The sequence below is a fragment of the Nerophis lumbriciformis genome, linkage group LG33 (genome assembly GCF_033978685.3).
Source record: "Nerophis lumbriciformis linkage group LG33, RoL_Nlum_v2.1, whole genome shotgun sequence".
NCBI classification, from domain to species: Eukaryota; Metazoa; Chordata; class Actinopteri; order Syngnathiformes; family Syngnathidae; genus Nerophis; species Nerophis lumbriciformis.
Window position 1 is genome coordinate 11,827,365 of NC_084580.2, and position 20,450 is coordinate 11,847,814.

General features: G+C 38.3%; 1 protein-coding gene across 2 annotated transcripts in view; it reads right to left on the minus strand.

Annotated features, from left to right (window-relative positions):
* The window catches only part of ipo11 (importin 11), a 245,195-nt gene extending 230,886 nt beyond the window's left edge, over window positions 1-14,309 (minus strand). For both annotated transcript variants that reach the window (XM_061928189.1, XM_061928188.1), the window contains exons 1-3: window positions 14,178-14,309; window positions 8,245-8,394; window positions 2,641-2,741 (exon numbers count right to left, since the gene is read on the minus strand). In XM_061928189.1, the coding sequence (XP_061784173.1) occupies window positions 2,641-2,741; window positions 8,245-8,382 (239 nt within the window). In that variant the 5' untranslated portion in view covers window positions 8,383-8,394; window positions 14,178-14,309. The remainder of the gene's footprint in view (window positions 1-2,640; window positions 2,742-8,244; window positions 8,395-14,177) is intronic.
* Window positions 14,310-20,450: the final 6,141 nt, after the last annotated feature.

Below are 20,450 nucleotides of genomic sequence, written 5' to 3' on the forward strand. Positions count from 1 at the left end.
TATCATTCACAATCCTTATGAGAGAGGAAGACAAAAAGTGTTCTTTTTTTTTTGCACGTTATATATATTGTTTTGCCTTTTGGTTCGCGACCCTTTTGGACTGTGTGACAAGGGGTGGCACTTTCGGGACTTCTGCGGTTCTTTTTTGTGGACTTCTGGATCTGCCTCCCGGGAGCCCTTTGGCCATGGAGACCAGCTGCTGGGTCTCTGCCACACCAGAGTCCATTTGGAGAAACTAGAGGAGATGCAGATGAAGAGACAGGGCTGCGGAGGTAGCATTGAGCGCCGGGACGGACAGGCTTCACAGTGTCTTGGCTGAATGAGCAGGTTTCGGACACCTCAGTCTCCTTAGACGCATCCTCGCTCATCCATGCGGCCTGGACACTGGCCGAGTTAGTGGGCGGCCAAAAGCGGAGTTGGCTCTCTTGGTTGCTTTGTTGGGTCTGCTCCTCTCTTTGGCCATGCTCCCTCCACCCCAGCAGACGATGGCGTGGAACACCGCAGAGGCCACCACGATGTATAAGTTTCTTTTAATTTTTATTCATAGCTGTATGTAGAAGTGGCTGGTTGCATCAGCTCTGCTCTTTTAATGTCTTTAATGTCCTTTGTTGTTTGATGTTTCCCTCTTACAAACATGAAAGAGGGATAGAGGGATGTGTGCTATGGCTATGAGTTGTTTTTTCCCTTGGCCTCAGTCTGGACCCCTCTCCAGGGGCCCAGGCTTAGACTGATTTTTTTTTTCCCCAAGTCTGCCATGATTACAACACACACCTTTGTATCCGGAAGTAGAAACACACACACATTTGTTGCCAGAAGTCGGAAGTGCGCTGCTATGGAAATGGAAAAAGTCTGTGCCGTCATTGATTAAAATGACTAAAATACGGTAAATATTGTACATATTCTATATTGTTAAGAATATACATAGACTTGCAGTGTGTATGTAAAAACATTGATGGAGTTGTTTTAGAGGGCTTTGAAGGCCTTAACAGTGAATCCCATCAGTCGCATCTTCCAAGCGTTTATCATCTTTAAAATTCTAAAAAATCATAATGATTGTGAATGATAGGCAAAATTCCAAAAAGGTGCAGTTTTCCTTTAAGCATCTATATGATGTGGCTAAACGACATCAGACGCAAATAGGGTGTTAGCGTTCACTGTTATGCTGATGACACCCAACTCTACATGCCCCTAAAGCTGACCAACACGCCAAGTTGTAGTCACCTGGAGGCGTGTCTAAATGAAATCTAACAATGGATGTCCAACAACTTTTTGCATCTTAGCGCTAAGAAAACAAACATGTTGATCATCGGTCCTATTAGACACATGCACTTACTTAATAATACCACCTTATCATTTGACAGCAAAACAATTATACAAAGCAACTCCGTAAAGAATCTGGGTATTATTTTTGACCCAACTCTCATTTGAGTCACACATTAAGAGTGTTACTAAAACAGCCTTCTTTCATCTCCATAATATAGCTAAAATCTTCACCATTTTGTCCACTAGCAACGCTGAGATCATTATTCCTGTGTTTGTTACGTCTTGTCTCGATTAATTTAATGTATTATTTTCGGGTCTCCCTATGTCTAGCATTGAAAGATTACAGTTGGTACAAAATGTGGCTACTAGAATTTTGCGGCGACAAGAAAGTTTGATCATATTACGCCTATAATGGCTCACCTGCACTGGCTTCCTGTGCACTTAAGATGTGACTTTAAGGTCTTATTACTTACGTATAAAATACTAAACAGTATTGTTCCATCCTATCTTGCTGATTGTATTGTACCATATTTCCCAGCCAAAAATCAGCATTTTAAGAACTCTGGCTTATTAGTGATTCCCAAAGCCCAACGGGTTATAGAGCGTTTTCCATTTGGGCTCCAGTACTCTGGAATGCCCTACTGGTAACAGCTAGAGATGCTACCTCAGTAGAAGCATTTAAGTCCCATCTTAAAACAAATTTATGCACCCTAGCCTTTAAATAGACTTATTTTTTATAACCAGTTAATCTGACGCCTCTCTTTTTTGCTCTGCCCCCGCTCCTGTGTGGAGAGGTTATCAGGTGGCCACGAATCAGTTTACACGGAGAAAGTGCTAACTGTTCCAAGTCGGGACCCGGAATGGATCAATCCTCTATGCATCAGTTGCCGACGTCTCTGCGCTGCCGACTTGTCTACATGTCTACATACATTCCCTGCTGACCTCCCTGTGGACTGAACTTTCACATTAGCAGTGGAGGGGGGTGAGGTCCCCCCATATCTGCAGTCTTTTCCAAGGTTTCTCATTGTTCCTATTGGGTTGAGTTTTTTTCTTGCCCGGATGTGGGATCAAAGCCGAGGATGTTGTTGTGGTATGTGTAGCCCTTCGAGGCATTTGATTGATTGATTGAAACTTTGATTGAAAGAGAAAGGACGTGAGCTCTAACTGTGAAGGGTTAGCACATAGGGGACACCTAACTGGAAAATAGAACCTCAAAACAAGTGTGAGTGCAACATTGGCAATAAACAGAGCGAAATAAAGACTTTGGAACAATAGTGAGGGAGGAAGAAAACATGCTGCAGAAAAGAGAACAGAAAACGACGACAAAGTGAGACTGGCAGCATGACAAAGACAGGAGGGCATAGAACATGTACTTACTGGGGGGCAACTCTCCTCCAATATCTGTCAATGCCATTTTTGAAGTAGAGCACTGCCAGCCACCTGACGTTTACATCCAGCATGTGGTTATTTAAGATGTTCTGAGGAAGAGAGAGAGATACATTTAATCAACTCATGACTAAATTGATCTCAATATCTTGTTTTGGAGCAAAAAAAAAAAGATCAGAGCATCTGCTGTATGTAATGGAAAACATAAGTACATAGGGGTGTAACGGTACACAACAATTTCGGTTCGGTACGTACCTTAGTTTAGAGATCACGGTTCGGTTCATTTTCAGTACAGTAAGAAAACAAAATATACATTTTTTGGTTATTTATTTACCAAATTTGTAAACAATGGCGTTATCCTTTTAACATTGGGAACACTATAATAATTCTGCCCACGTTAATCAACATTAAACTGCCTCAAGTTGTTGCTCAGATTAAATAAAATGACAACTTTTCTTCTACATTAAACAGTTTCAAGTCAACTCATCATGCTTAATTTATTACAGCATTTGGGAAGCCTGTAGTTGATTTATTATGTAAATGTTATATTTTTATCAACATGTGATAGCAGGGACCCTGCCATTCAAAACTAGGCTGCTCCATTACTAATGATTAATGTAACTATAGCTGAAGAAATAGTGCAATAGGAGAGACTATTCATTCCTGAACACCATGGAGTTCATGTAGGCTTAATGATGCAGTTACATTATTATATCAACTATCAGAGACAAAAACTCTTCATTTAACATAATGTCCTTTTTTGCTGCTTCAACACAGCTCAATCAACACAGAAAAAGGTAAAGTGAAATAACAGACAGACAGGGCTTTGCTGTCCGTAACGCACGCACGCACAGCCACAAAAGTTATGAACAAAATTGGTGACAAAGGGCAGCCTTGGCGCAGTCCAACCCTCACTGGAAACGGGTCTGACTTACTGCCGGCAATGCGGACCAAGCTCTGACACTGATCGTACAGGGAGCGGACCGCCACAATCAGACAGTCCGATACCCCATACTCTCTGAGCACTCATCATAGGACTTCCTGGGGGACACGGTCGAATGCCTTCTCCAGACGCAATTCCAACAAGTATTTCCTCCAACACACGATAACACTTCCTCATTCTCCGCCAACAGGGTGTATTCAAGAACATGAGGAAAAATAAACATCATAACACACAAACAGATTTTAAGACAAGCAGGTAGTTTAAGTATGAATAGATATATATATAGTTGATAATTTGCGCACTGTTGACTAGTGAGGCACCGATAAATTGGCCGCCAAACAGAGACATACTTTAATCACCGGAACAGTGATTAAATGACACAACCAGATGAACATAACGCAACCAGATGGAGCTACCTCAACTGCAAACACAGTAAGAGCAGATTCTGGATATTTTCATTATGAACATTTGCAGTTTAAAAACGTTTGATTACAAAGAGTATAAACAAAAAGATATGCAACATGATATTGATCCAGATAATATTTTTTATACAAAAATACAGAACAATTGTGAATACTTTACTGAAGAACATCGAGACCCAAATAACAAAGATTAATTATCCATGTCAACTGCAGGAGTTTTAATTCAAACTTTTATCAAATCTTAGATTGGATCAAGCAAAAAAAAAAATCTGCAATAGCAATTTCAGAGACATGGCTTGGCTATGAAGAGCAACCCTCCTTCCTTCAAATAGAAGGACATAATGAATTCTACAAAAGTAGAAACTATCAAAAAGACGGGGGAGTATCAGTGTATATTAATTAGAACTTGAGAACCAAACTTGTCAGTAGTAAATTGGACAAAATCATGGAATGTGTTACAGTGAAGATTGAGATTGAAAAATCATGAAATGCCATAATAAGTTGTGTGTATCGAAAGCCAGGGTCTTGCATTGAAAAGTTGCAGGAAATAATGACTGGTTTGTATGAGGTTATAAATAGTAAAACAGTTCAAACCTGAAAAACAAATAACAGAAAATTCACTATTATGGTGCTCCTTTGGAGAAGAATAAAAGTAACAATAAAATACTTGGAGTTTCCAGCCATCCATTTTCTACCGCTTACTCCCATCGGGGTCGCGGGGGGCGCTGGAGCCTATCTCAGCTACAATCGGGCGGAAGGCGGGGTACACCCTGGACAAGTCGCCAGCTCATCCCAGGGCCAACACAGATAGACAGACAACATTCACACTCACATTCACACACTAGGGCCAATTTAGTGTTGCCAATCAACCTATCCCCAGGTGCATGTCTTTGGAGGTGGGAGGAAGCCGGAGTACCCGGAGAGAAGTTTGTTAAATAAATTAATCAAAAAGGGAAATCAAAATGTTGACATTCCAACTGAATTCCTAACAAACAATAGAACTTTGATCAATCAACCTGATAAAATTGCAAATCCGTTTCACTAATATTGGCCCTTAATTGGCTAAATAAATGGTAAACATCAATCAGGTTGATGCTCAAAGCAAAATACCAACTACTGATAAAACTATATTTATTCAAGCCACTGATGAAAATGAAATAATTTCAGTTGTTAAAAAATGTAAGACTAAGATGTCAGCTGACTGGAATGGACTGGACATGTCAGTATTAAAATAAATGATTTAATGTGTTGTCAAACCAATCAATTACATTTTTAATCTTTCTTTACAATCATATGTTTTTCCAGAAGAAATGAAGACTGCAAAAGTGATTCCTATTCACAAGGCTGGTGATAAACAGGAATTCATTAATTATAGACCCATTTCCATTCTGTCACAGTTTTCCAATATATTGGAGAATATATTCCATAAAAGACTATTAAATTATATAGAAAATAAAAATATTCTTTGTGAACAACAGTATGGTTTTAGACCCAAAGGGACCACTACCTTAGCATTAGTGGACCTTGTAGAAAAATATCAAATGCCATAGAAAATAAACAATATGCTGTTGGTGTGTTCCTAAATCTCTTTAAGTACTTTTAGAATTCAAGATCTGTTGGAAACCCCATATAAAACTATATCAAGGGAAAACTATATAAATCTCTTGCAATAATATCTAAAGTCAAATAACGGTTAAATGAAAAAAACCTATATACTGTATATTGTTCCCTGGTTCCCCCTTACATGACCTATGGCTTAGAAGTATGGGGAAACACCTATAAACCCAATCTTAATCCAATTACCGGTAATATCATTCAAAAAAAGAGTGATCAACATTGTGTATAAAGTGGTTTACAGGACGCATACAAATGAGCTTTAAATTAAATTAAAAGCACTAAAATTGAAGTATTTGGTCAACTTTAAGACAGCACAATTTATGTATGACATAATCAACAAGTTACGAGTGTATATTCAGGGATTGTTTCAAAAATAATATAATTTTAATTTCAGAAAGAAAGAAAAAGTTTTAAAAAAACATACCTTAAAACGAGTGAAATGCAGCATTGTATATCCTTTGTTGGTATTAATGTATGGAATAAGTTGGAACAAGAGTTAAAAGACTGTAAAACTTTAAATCATTTAAAATTTATTTTGAAGGAATCAATTATAAAAAATATGTTGAGAATGGATGCTAAGGCTGTAAAATTAGCATAATTGTATTTTTTTTTTATTGCGATTTAAAAAAATGTTTACAGAAAACTACATGCATAATATATTGGTAGTTTTTTTCTGTTTGTTTTGTAAATACACTGGGATAGGTGTAATAAGCTTCAGCTTCTGCCTATTCCATTTCAGACTATATGTCTATTAAAAAAATGTCAAATGTTTAAATGTTTAAATGAATGAAACTTGAACTTAAAAAAAGCCCTACTAAAAAGAACAGCAGTATTCTATAACCTCCTAGTATATTAAACAAACAATACTGTGCTTATAAATATGCACAAAAATAACAACAATAGTCAATTATTTTAAATTACAAAAATAACAGCAGTGGGATAGAGCCCTACAGTATATAAAACAAACAATATTGTTCTTAATATTCTTTCTATATGGTGGTGGTCTAATGTCATCATGTAATTTGTAATCAAATAATATCCATCCATCCGTTCATTTTTTACCACTTGTTGCGGGGGTGGCTGGAACCTATCCTATCTGCATTAGGGCTGAAGGCAGTGTTAAATAGGCTAATAAAAGGTTAAAACATACTGTATATTTAAAGACAAATCTTATTAGTAGATATGGGAATCTTTGGCCACCTCACGATTCGATAACGATTACAATTCAGGTGTTACGATTTGATTATAAATCGATTACAGGGTTCTTCCTTACAAAATTGAATGTGGCGCGCCACCACTGCATTTATAGAAATATAATTATTGAAATATTCATGAGTGCAGGTATTTTTGTGAATTACATTTTTGAGATGCTCAGCAAAAAAATATAAATACAAGTGCTTTCAAGACAACTTTAAAGTTGTGTTGTCCGTTGTAATATAATTTAGTCGACTAAAACGAGACTAAAACTAAATTAATTTACATGACTAAAATATGACTAAAACTAAAATACATTTTAATCAAAAGACTATCCCTAACACTAAATTAAAAAATGCTGTCAAAATTAACATAACTCAGTAGAAGCATTTAAGTCCCATCTTAAAACTAATTTGTATACTCTAGCCTTTAAATAGACCCCCTTTTTAGACCAGTTGATCTGCCGTTTTCTCGTTTTTCTGCTTTGCCCCCCTCTCCCTTGTGTAAGGGGGGGCACATGTCCGGTGGCCATGGATGAAGTGCTGGCTGTCCAGAGTCGGGACCCGGGGTGGACCGCTCGCCTGTGCATCAGTTGGGGACAACACTGCTGACCCGTCTCCGCTCGGGATGGTCTCCTGCTGGCCCCACTATGGACTGGACTCTCACTATTATGTTAGATCCACTATGGACTGGACTTTCACAATATTATGCTAGACCCACTCGACGTCCATTGCATTCGGTCTCCCCTAGAGGGGGGCGGGGGGTCACCCACATCTGCGGTCCTCTCCAAGGTTTCTCATAGTCATTCTCATTGACATCCCACTGGGTTGTGAGTTTTTCCTTGCCCTTATGTGGAATCTGAACAGAGGATGTCGTTGTGGCTTGTGCAGCCCTTTGAGACACTTGTGATTTTGGGCTATATAAATAAACATTGATTGATTGATTGATTGATTGATTGATTGACATAAAAAATAATAAAAGTTTGGACATTTGCCCATCGATTCATGGATCGTTCACGTTCTAATTGTGATGCATTGCGGAATAGATTTGTTTTCCCACCTTTAGTTATGAGTGTCAACATTTCAGCTTTTTTCCATCACGTTATGCTTTTTTGCTGTAGTTTCCATGTTTTTCCTGTTCATTTTATTTCTACAATGTTGCACAGGTCCATAAAAAAGAGCTGCCACATTTTGAACACCACTGGTTACGTATTTTACCAGGAAGGCAACGTGTTGCCAAACGACAAAGTCACTCTAAGCTGTCTTCGTAGCACTGATAGAATATAAAATTAGGTCTGCACCCTTGTATAAGTTTTCTGCTCGCTGTGGTAAAGCACACTTTTCGGTCTGTATAACATTGAAGACCCCAGCACTACCTTCAACAAATAACCAGAAGGAAATGATAAGATATCTTGCCCACCAGGAGGACCGAGTAGAACCCCGGCTGCGTCTCCCACTGTTTGAGCTGCTCCTCGGCAGGCTTTAACATGGCCGTGTCCTGACTGGTAGCTTGAGTTAAGGCCTGCAGCACCACTGAACTGGCACTGTCCATATCCATAGCCAGATATACCTGCAGGGAAAGAAGACACAGTATGTCATAAACAACAAAAAGTTTTAGGAATTTTAGTTCTAGGTGAATTTTAAAACAAAATGTTTCATTCAAGTGTCATTAATATTACTTGGTATTTATTCTCCTATCTCCGCTGAGTGAGCCTTTTCATGCTCAAGCCCCACATGTCCAAAATAATCTTCACTCAACTTAAAAAGCTTTGAATTGTTTGGTTCTTGTTCATTTTTAAGAACCCTTCTTCAATAATGAGGCAATTTTAGATTCAGACTATGAAGAATATCTTTTTGCATGTGATGATTAGTGAACATTACTAATGATAAGAGAAAAAGTGCTGTATTGCGGTGACTAAATGCAAGTACTATGTAGTCTGGAACTGTTGACAGGCAGTTAATTTAAGACATTCAATGTTAATGCACATTGTCAGACTGCAGGCATTTATTGAGCCTCAACTCAGTCAGTGTTCAATTTAGATTTTTTTTTTTCTTATCAAGACCTTTTGGACTTGTGGGAACAATACAAAGGTAAGGCCGTTTTCATTTCTGGATTAATTGGTGTGGAAAGAACCCCCATCAATGCCTTCTCTCAGGTCCAACATCAGTGACCTATAAGCTCACAAACGGACACAAATTCCCAGAAACGCACTCAAACATCTTAAAAGGAGGGACCAACTCCACACTTCCACTTTCTAAACGTTTAAAAATAGCAAAGTGTCCAATTACTTTTGTTTATTTGGTGCATTCTTGGCAAGTGGATGTGTGGCTACTGCCATCTACTGGCTAATAGTAGATTTCCAAAAGGAGTGAACAGTTCTTGCACAAGGTTTGGAAATATTTTGCATCACATAAACAGGAGTGCATTAAACCCCTCAACACATCAAATTTAGAACAGGAGAAGGGAGAAGTTTGGAGTGTATCAGTAGTCTATGCATGACGTAATTAGGATTATGTCACCATATTTTCTCATGTATATACTTTACTGTGGTTTCAAGGATGTGAACGAGACTTGAGGAGCCCAAAATATATTGGAGTATGTGGATAGAAGCATGCAACAATTCGGACAATTGCTTTAAAATGTGTCATAATTGGACAAAAGGTCAATATGAGGGCTCAACATAACTAAAACCTGTGCAGCAATCATTATCATCACAGATTTAAGGTCAAGTGTAATGTGGTGCTTGGATGGAATTGTTTTGTATTTTGTCTGCTTTCCCATTTCAGGTGACTCCCTCTTGAAGCTCATCGAGAGAATGCCAAGAGTGTGCAAAGTAGTAATTAGGGTGGCTATTTTGAAGGAACTAGAATAATAAACATGTTTTCAGGTATTTCACCTTTTTTTGTTGAGTACATAACTCCACATGTGTTCTTCATAGTTTCGATGCCTTCAGTGACAATCTACAATGAGTGGCCATACTTTTTTTTTTGGTAAATAAAAGCCATGCCTTTTGAAAAAACTGGCCTACATTTATTTTTTCATCTTATTTTAAATAAAAAAAATAATCTGTAAAAGGAAAAATAATCTATAGATTAATCGGAAAAAATAATCTATAGATTAACAGATTAATCGAAAAAATATTCTATAGATTAATCGATAGAAAAATAATCGTTAGCTGCAGCCTTAATCACAACAAAATTAGGCATAACAATGTGTTGATTCCACGACTGTATATATCGGTATCGGTTGATATCGGAATCGGTAATTAAGAGTTGAACAATATCGGAATATCATCAAAAAAGCCATTATCGGACATCTGTAGGCCAAACCAAGAACATTTGCTGCACAAACAACAGTAGTTTGCTTGCACCATTGCATGCCTTCTACAATTTCTGCAGCCCTAAGACATACTTGCCAACCAACGTTCCCTCTAAGGTCCGCACCTGCGCACGCATCCTCTGCGCACAGCAAATCTATGCCGCGCAAAAAATCAAATCCCACTCTAAACAAAATAAACAAATCGTTTGTTTTGTATGATTTTGCAATGCAACTGTGAGTAACAGGTGACGAAAGGCAGCCACAAAAGATAAAAACAATGTTTGTCAACACTTAAATTATTGGAGACACTTAAAGGAGGACAGGAATTCCATCGGTCCCTTTATTTAGCGAAATTGTCGGCCATAACCACACCAAAACAATGTGTAAAATACTTTTATCTAGCAAAACTGGTCGTTGTCTACCGTACAAACCAAGCCAAAAGCAACTCCTTGTCATCTGTTATATCAACAGCAGCTGCTTGCTCTCTCTCTCACCTGCACCAACACATACAGTATGGCAATTAGCCACTGGTGCGTTTATGGCCACACACAAAGTTGGACAACTCCAACACTACGCGTAAAGTGTAAATTTCAGGTCGTTTTACTATGACTCCTCAATCAGTGTGCTTATTCTACTGTCATTTGTTAAGAATGTTATTTTTTGGATATTAATCATGAAATGATGTTACAGGACTACATAATTGCTAGTAAAAATATGTATTTTACGGACAGAAAGTTAATAAACAATTCATCTCATGCAACATGTGAATGTTTAAAGGGAAACATTATCACCAGACCTATGTAAGCGTCAATATATACCTTGATGTTGCAGAGAAAAGACCATATATTTTTTTAACCGATTTCCGAACTCTAAATGGGTGAATTTTGGCGAATTAAACGCCTTTCTATTATTCGCTCTCGGAGCGATGACGTCACAACGTGACGTCACATCGGGAAGCAATCCGCCATTTTCTCAAACACCGAGTCAAATCAGCTCTGTTATTTTCCGTTTTTTCGACTGTTTTCCGTACCTTGGAGACATCATGCCTCGTCGGTGTGTTGTCGGAGGGTGTAACAACACGAACAGGGACGGATTCAAGTTGCACCAGTGGCCCAAAGATGCAAAAGTGGCAAGAAATTGGACGTTTGTTCCGCACACTTTACCGACGAAAGCTATGCTACGACAGAGATGGCAAGAATGTGTGGCTATCCTGCGACACTCAAAGCAGATGCATTTCCAACGATAAAGTCAAAGAAATCTGCCGCCAGACCCCAATTGAATCTGCCGGAGTGTGTGAGCAATTCAGGGACAAAGGACCTCGGTAGCACGGCAAGCAATGGCGGCAGTTTGTTCCCGCAGACAAGCGAGCTAAACCCCCTGGATGTCTTGGCTCACACCATCCCTTATGCCACCGAAGATGATCAAGAGAAGAATATCGACCCTAGCTTCCCTGGCCTGCTGACATGAGGGTATGTCTACAGAATATATTGATTGATGAAAATTGGACTGTCTGCAGTCTCAAAGTGCATGTTGTTGCCAAATGTATTTCATATGCTGTAAACCTAGTTCCTAGTTGTTAGTTTCCTTTAATGCCAAACAAACACATACCAATCGTTGGTTAGAAGGCTATCGCCGAATTCGTCCTCGCTTTCTCCCGTGTCGCTGGCTGTCGTGTCGTTTTCCTCGGTTTCGCTTGCATACGGTTCAAACCGATATGGCTCAATAGCTTCAGTTTCTTCTTCAATTTCGTTTTCGCTACCTGCCTCCACAATACAACCATCCGTTTCAATACATGCATAATCTGTTGAATCGCTTAAGCCGCTGAAATCCGAGTCTGAATCCGAGCTAATGTCGCTATAGCTTGCTGTTCTATCCGCCATGTTTGTTTGTATTGGCATCACTATGTGACGTCACAGGAAAATGGACGGGTGTATATAACGATGGTTAAAATCAGGCACTTTGAAGCTTTTTTTAGGGATATTGCGTGATGGGTAAAATTTTGAAAAAAACTTCGAAAAATAATATAAGCCACTGGGAACTGATTTTTAATGGTTTTAACCCTTTTGAAATTGTGATAATGTTCCCCTTTAAAGGGGAACTAAATGTGATCTCTGAAAGGGGAACACAATCTTTCCAAAGCAGGACCCCCACCCAGGCATAAAATACTATAGTGCATAGCTGATTAAAAAAAAACAATATCTAAGTGGGCCAAATCACATATATTAGAAAATAATCTCTTGAACTTGACTTGTCACTTGATTATAATAATAAGACATTTAAATTGTTATGTCAGGTTTGAGACAAATGTGCTGCTGGTATGACCACAGTGTGCACATCTGTAATCCACTGAATGCTCAGGGTGTTTGTGCATTTGCTCACACACATGAAAAATTAGAGGCAACATTGTTGCCAACCCTCCCGAATTTCAGTGCCCCTCCCGAAAATCTCCCGGGGCAACCATTCTCCCGAATTTCTCCTGATTTCCCCCTGGAGAGCATGTGTAATAGTGTGATGTTGTTGCGCTATATTATGAACTAGACATATTTATTTTGAAGTAACGCTTTTATTTTGAAGAACCGGATGTCCGGTGCGGGAAGTGTCTTTGCTGTTTTTTCGATTGCTTTACTTCCTCTTCCTTCGGACTTTTGAATGAAAAAGTAATAGTTCTTCACTGCTCCGTGTTTCTTCATATTGTAAATATTCTTCCTAAACGTTCCTAGATACTTGAAAAGTTAACCCAATATTGTTGTGGGTACAAGTGATGTGTTGTTTTGAGTAATTTTCATGCACAATTTCGGTTATTTAGACGTAGAGCGTCGACTGTGTGAATTGTTTGGTAGTATTTACGCATGGTATTTACATCACACAGGAGCAGATATCACTCCGCCAGAAAGTTGAGACCTGTGTGTGTGTGTTTCGTGTTTCCAACACAGGTATGTGGATTTGTGCATTGTTATTATTTTGTGAGAAAACGTTTTTGTTAATGTAATTTAATTTATTATTATTTATATATGAATGAATGAATGTTACTTCCTCTTCCTTCGGACTTTTGAATGAGAAGGAGCAGATATCACTCCGCCGGAAAGTTGAGACCTGTGTGTGTGTGTTTCGTGTTTCCAACACAGGTTGCCAATAAATACTGAACCGACGGCATGGTGAAGTGTCTTTTATTTTTTTAAATTACACAACGCAGAATAAGACTCACTACACATGTCCCAAATTCCAAGCTGCTGTTTTGAGGCATGTTAAAAAAAAGAATGCACTTTGTGACTTCAATAATAAATATGACAGTGCCATGTTGGCATTTTTTTTCCATAACTTGAGTTGATTTATTTTTGGAAAACATTGTTACATTGTTTAATGCATCACAACAAAATTGGGGATAATAATGTGTTAATTCCACGACTGTATGTATCGGCTGATATCGGAATCGGTCATTAAGAGTTGGACAATATCGGCAAAAAAGCCATTATCGGACATCTCTAGGCCAAACCAAGAACATTTGCTGCATAAACAGTAGTTTGCTTGCACCATTGCATGCCTTCTACAATTAATGCAGCCCTAAGATGATCAAATACAGCCACAGTGCTAGCAAACAGGCATACAGCAAACCCGTTTTTTTATAACGGCACAACATAAACCAGGAGACGGCTGGCATTTCAATGATTGCAATATTTCGCCTCCTTTTTATAAGCGTTTTAGTGAACTGCATTTTGACGCATGCATCCACAGACACGTTTGCATGCAAAACAGCAGCACGAGTGCGACTAAACACTTGACATAACGTCGACCAGATCACAAGACGGTGAAGCTTATTCGCTCTTTTGGTGTCAATCACAACAAAAACAAGGCACGCAGATTTAATTTAATTCCCACATAAAAAAAAAGATATGTGAACGACAGCAAAGCTAACTTTGGGGCTAGCAAGCCAGCTAAACTTATTCAGTGGGGCATACATTTAAAAGCGAATTTAGCCCTTGTTCTGGTACACCGGCACAAGCCAAACAGAGGCGATAGACTCCAGGAGAACTCACCTAAATGACGGGCGGCAGGTGAAGAAAAAGCCGAATGTTGGCCTGTGACAGGACCAAACTAAAGCTGTCTGAAGGGAGGATTGGAACACACGCTTGTCAGGATGGCGCCAGCGACACGGTTGGCGCGTGTTGATGACGTCACGACGAGGCATCTGTTGTGATTACTTCATTCTTTTTTTTTTTTGAGAAAAAAAAAAAATGTATTCTTTTTTTTAGGCTTGATTTAATTGATGCCTGGAGACATAAGACATATTTTACCATGGTCTAGTACCATACTTGCCAACCTTGAGACCTCCGATTTCGGGAGGTGGGGGGTTGGGGGTGGGGGGGCGTGGTTGGGAGCGTGGTTAAGAGGGGAGGAGTATATTTACAGCTAGAATTCACCAAGTCAAGTATTTCATATATATATATATACACAGGTAAAAGCCAGTAAATTAGAATATTTTGAAAAACTTGATTTATTTCAGTAATTGCATTCAAAAGGTGTAACTTGTACATTATATTTATTCATTGCACACAGACTGATGCATTCAAATGTTTATTTCATTTAATTTTGATGATTTGAAGTGGCAACAAATGAAAATCCAAAATTCCGTGTGTCACAAAATTAGAATATTACTTAAGGCTAATACAAAAAAGGGATTCTTAGAAATGTTGGCCAACTGAAAAGTATGAAAATGAAAAATATGAGCATGTACAATACTCAATACTTGGTTGGAGCTCCTTTTGCCTCAATTACTGCGTTAATGCGGCGTGGCATGGAGTCGATGAGTTTCTGGCAATGCTCAGGTGTTATGAGAGCCCAGGTTGCTCTGATAGTGGCCTTCAACTCTTCTGCGTTTTTGGGTCTGGCATTCTGCATCTTCCTTTTCACAATACCCCACAGATTTTCTATGGGGCTAAGGTCAGGGGAGTTGGCGGGCCAATTTAGAACAGAAATACCATGGTCCGTAAACCAGGCACGGGTAGATTTTGCGCTGTGTGCAGGCGCCAAGTCCTGTTGGAACTTGAAATCTCCATCTCCATAGAGCAGGTCAGCAGCAGGAAGCATGAAGTGCTCTAAAACTTGCTGGTAGACGGCTGCGTTGACCCTGGATCTCAGGAAACAGAGTGGACCGACACCAGCAGATGACATGGCACCCCAAACCATCACCCAACCATGCAAATTTTGCATTTCCTTTGGAAATCGAGGTCCCAGAGTCTGGAGGAAGACAGGAGAGGCACAGGATCCACGTTGCCTGAAGTCTAGTGTAAAGTTTCCACCATCAGTGATGGTTTGGGGTGCCATGTCATCTGCTGGTGTCGGTCCACTCTGTTTCCTGAGATCCAGGGTCAACGCAGCCGTCTACCAGCAAGTTTTAGAGCACTTCATGCTTCCTGCTGCTGACCTGCTCTATGGAGATGGAGATTTCAAGTTCCAACAGGACTTGGCGCCTGCACACAGCGCAAAATCTACCCGTGCCTGGTTTACGGACCATGGTATTTCTGTTCTAAATTGGCCCACCAACTCCCCTGACCTTAGCCCCATAGAAAATCTGTGGGGTATTGTGAAAAGGAAGATGCAGAATGCCAGACCCAAAAACGCAGAAGAGTTGAAGGCCACTATCAGAGCAACCTGGGCTCTCATAACACCTGAGCAGTGCCAGAAACTCATCGACTCCATGCCACGCCGCATTAACGCAGTAATTGAGGCAAAAGGAGCTCCAACCAAGTATTGAGTATTGTACATGCTCATATTTTTCATTTTCATACTTTTCAGTTGGCCAACATTTCTAAAAATCCCTTTTTTGTATTAGCCTTAAGTAATATTCTAATTTTGTGACACACGGAATTTTGGATTTTCATTTGTTGCCACTTCAAATCATCAAAATTAAATGAAATAAACATTTGAATGCATCAGTCTGTGTGCAATGAATACATATAATGTACAAGTTACACCTTTTGAATGCAATTACTGAAATAAATCAAGTTTTTCAAAATATTCTAATTTACTGGCTTTTACCTGTATATATATATCAGTGACGTGCGGTGAGGTTGATGGCTGGTGAGGCACTGACTTCAGATTTACAAACATATGAACCCTAAAGAGTATCTTATTCACCATTTGATTGGCAGCAGTTAACGGGTTATGTTTAAAAGCTCATACCAGCATTCTTCCCTGCTTGGCACTCAGCATCAAGGGTTGGAATTGGGGGTTAAATCACCAAAAATGATTCCCGGGCGCGGCACCGCTGCTGCCCACTGCTCCCCTCTCCTCCCAGGGGGTGAACAAGGGGATGGGTCAAATGCAGAGGACAAATTTCACCACACCTAGTGTGTGTGTGACAATCATTGGTACTTTAACTTAACTTTAACTTTACACATACAAACTGTAGCACACAAAAAAGCACATTTAATAAAAAAAAAAAAATGTTATTATGGTCTTACCTTTATGTAATATATTGGGTTGGAGGCAATCACCAGGCGAGGTGATGAAGTACGTCTCTTTACTGTAGACTTCAGAACAGACTCAACACACTTGACGTCAGGTACGCAACACCACGTAAATCGTTGGCCAACCAAAAAGTAACCACAGTACGCTATAGCCAACATTAACCAGGAGATGGCAACAGACAAACATAGATCACTCTATTACATTCCTCCCCTTTTAGAAATGTAGAAGTAAGTTACTCAAAAGAAATAAACAACCCAACCAAAAAATGCAGCAGCTCAATAAGAAGCCAAAAAGTGCAAAAACAATAATGTTCGTGTTGGAGGAGTTGTGAATGAATGAAATATGAAATCCGTGCTGCAGTCTGCAGGTGTACCTAATGTTGTGGCCCTGCAGTCATTCACAACTCCTCCAACACGAACATTATTGTTTTTGCACTTTTTGGCTTCTTATTAAATAACTTTTTTAAATAGATTCAATCTTGCACGTGGAAAGTTTAGGTGTGGGCTTTAGTTGATATAACACTCCCGTCTGGGGGTGCATTCTACGGCGGGGGTGCAGGAGGCGGGACTACTGCGAGCCTCATACAGTGCGTCTTCGCAGCAGTTTTATGATTGCTCAGCACAAGAAATACGTTACACACATACAGTTGTTGACAAAATACACTGTACATTATATACCTCAGCTAACTAAACTATGGAAATGTATAACATAGTTCATATAGCAATACGGTCTCACTGCACAGCAGGCCAGCAGTTAGCCGAGTCCGCAATCCATGGTGAGGCACAACTGAGTGACGTGCCTCAACTGGCTGCTGAGCACCGTCTCTTCTCAGTATTTGAACGGCAAATGTGAAAATTCAGCGATTTTGAATAAAAATAATCTAAAACTGGTGAAGTTAAATGGAAAATAACTTTATAGTATAATCACTGGATACATCTGACAATTTAATTAATTTTTTTTCTTTTTACATTTTTTTTCTTTCCATGATGGCAGGTGAGGCCCTGCCTCACCTGCCTCGAGTGACTGCACGTCACTGATACATATATATATATATATATATATATATATATATATATATATATATATATATATATATATATATATATATATATATATATATATATATATATATATATATATAGATATGTCTTAATAAGGTAATCCAAAAAATAGTGCTCGATACCGTAGTAGAGCGCAATATATGTATGTGTGGGAAAAAAATCACAAGACTATTTCATCTCTACAGGCCTGTTTCATGAGGGGGGGTACCCTCAATCATCAGGAGATTTTAATTCCTGATGATTGAGGGTACCCCCCCTCATGAAACAGGCCTGTAGAGATGAAATAGTCTTGTGATTTTTTTCCCACACATACATATATATATATATATATATATATATATATATATATATATATATATATATAATGGCTTTTTGCCGATATCTGATATTCCGATATTGTCCAACTCTTTAATTACCAATACCGATATCAACCGATATATGCAGTCGTGGAATTAACACATTATTATGCCTAATTTGGACAACCAGGTATGATGAAGATAAGGTACTTTTAAAAAAAAATTATAAAATAAAATAACATAAATAAATTAAAAACATTTCCTTGAATAAAAAAGAAAGTAAAACAATATAAAAACAGTTACATTGAAACTTGTAATTAATGAAAATTAGTCAAATTAACTGTTAAAGGTTAGTACTATTAGTGGACCAGCAGCACGCACAATCATGTGTGCTTACGGACTGTATCCCTTGCAGACTGTATTGATAGTCTGGACCTCCCTCCTGAGGGTCCAGCCTTAGACTGATATTTTTTTTACTCTTCCCCCTTTCCCAATGTCACCTTTTTCCCACCTTTTTTAAGGAGCGCCGTAAGTGGCTGAGCCGTTGGCGGTCCCGTCTTGTCCCCTTGTAACGTATGTCTGTGTGCCGAAAATGAAATTTCAGTTCTTATGTGTCTTGTACATGTTAAAGAATGGACAACTTTAAGCATCTTGAATCTTGATAAATATTGACATATAATGTAGGAACCAGAATATTAATAACAGAAAGAAACAACCCTTTTGTGTGAATGAGTGTAAATGGGGGAGGGAGGTTTTTTGGGTTGGTGCACTAATTATAAGTGTATCTTGTGTTTTTTATGTTGATTTAATAAAAAAATAAAAAAATAAAATAAAAATAAAAATACCGATACCGATACCGATAAAAAAAAAAAAACGATACCGATAATTTCCAATATTAAATTTTAACGGACATCTCTAATATATATATATATATATATATATATATATATATATATATATATATATGAAATACTTGACTTGGTGAATTCCAGTTGTAAATATACTCCTCCCCTCTTATCCACGCCCCCAACCACGGGGGCAGCACGGTGGAAGAGGGGTTAGTGCGTCTGCCTCACAATACAAAGGTCCTGAGTAGTCCTGAGTTCAATCCCGGGATCGGGATCTTTCTGTGTGGAGTTTGCATGTTCTCCCCGTGACTGCGTGGGTTCCCTCCGGGTACTCCGGCTTCCTCCCACCTCCAAAGACATGCACCTGGGGATAGGTTGATTGGCAACACTAAAATTGTCCCTAGTGTGTGAATGTGAGTGTGAATGTTGTCTGTCTATCTGTGTTGGCCCTGCGATGAGGAGGCGACTTATCCAGGGTGTACCCCGCCTTCCGCCCAATTGTAGCTGAGATAGGCTCCAGCACCCCCCGCGACCACGAAGGGAATAAGTGGTAGAAATGGATATATATATATATATATATGTATATATATATATATATATATATATATATATATATATATATATATATATATATATATATACGTCCTGAAAATATGCAAACAAAACTGTGTTTGGATAATTGATACTTCAAACTTGCATAAATAAATCTTAAGGAATATAACATAACTTGGCTTCTGAGAGCTTCAAAATGTAATTAATAAAATGCTTAAAGTTGTTGATAAACAAGCAATTATTTTAATAATTAAATATGGTCATTTTAAATGAATTATTATGATCATTTAAAATTAATTATTTCAAATATGTTTATTTTAATTAGAGATGTCCGATAATATCGGCCTGCGGATATTATCGGACGATAGATGCTTTAAAATGTAATATCGGAAATTATCGGTATTGTTTTTTTTATTATCGGTATCGGGTTTTTTTATTTTTATTTTTTTTAGATTATTAAATCAACATAAAAAACACAAGATACACTTACAATTAGTGCACCAACCCAAAAAACCTCCCTCCCCCATTTACACTCATTCACACAAAAGGGTTGTTTCTTTCTGTTATTAATATTCTGGTTCCTACATTATATATCAATATATATCAATACAGTCTGCAAGGGATACAGTCCGTAAGCACACATGATTGTGCGTGCTGCTGGTCCACTAATAGTACTAACCTTTAACAGTTAATTTTACTAATTTTCATTAATGACTAGTTTCTATGTAACTGTTTTTATATTGTTTTACTTTCTTTTTTATTCAAGAAAATTTTTTAATTTATTTATCTTATTTTATAAATTTAAAAAAAAAGTACCTTATCTTCACCATACCTGGTTGTCCAAATTAGGCATAATAATGTGTTGATTCCACGACTGCATATATCGGTTGATATCGGTATCGGTTGATATCGGTATCGGTAATTAAAGAGTTGGACAATATCGAAATATCGGATATCGGCAAAAAGCCATTATCGGACATCCCTAATTGTAATGTATAATTGTATGGCTGGATGTAATAAGGAGTCAGAAAAAATACAAATAAAAATACAATTAAATTTGATGTTTTTAGCAAAATATAGTA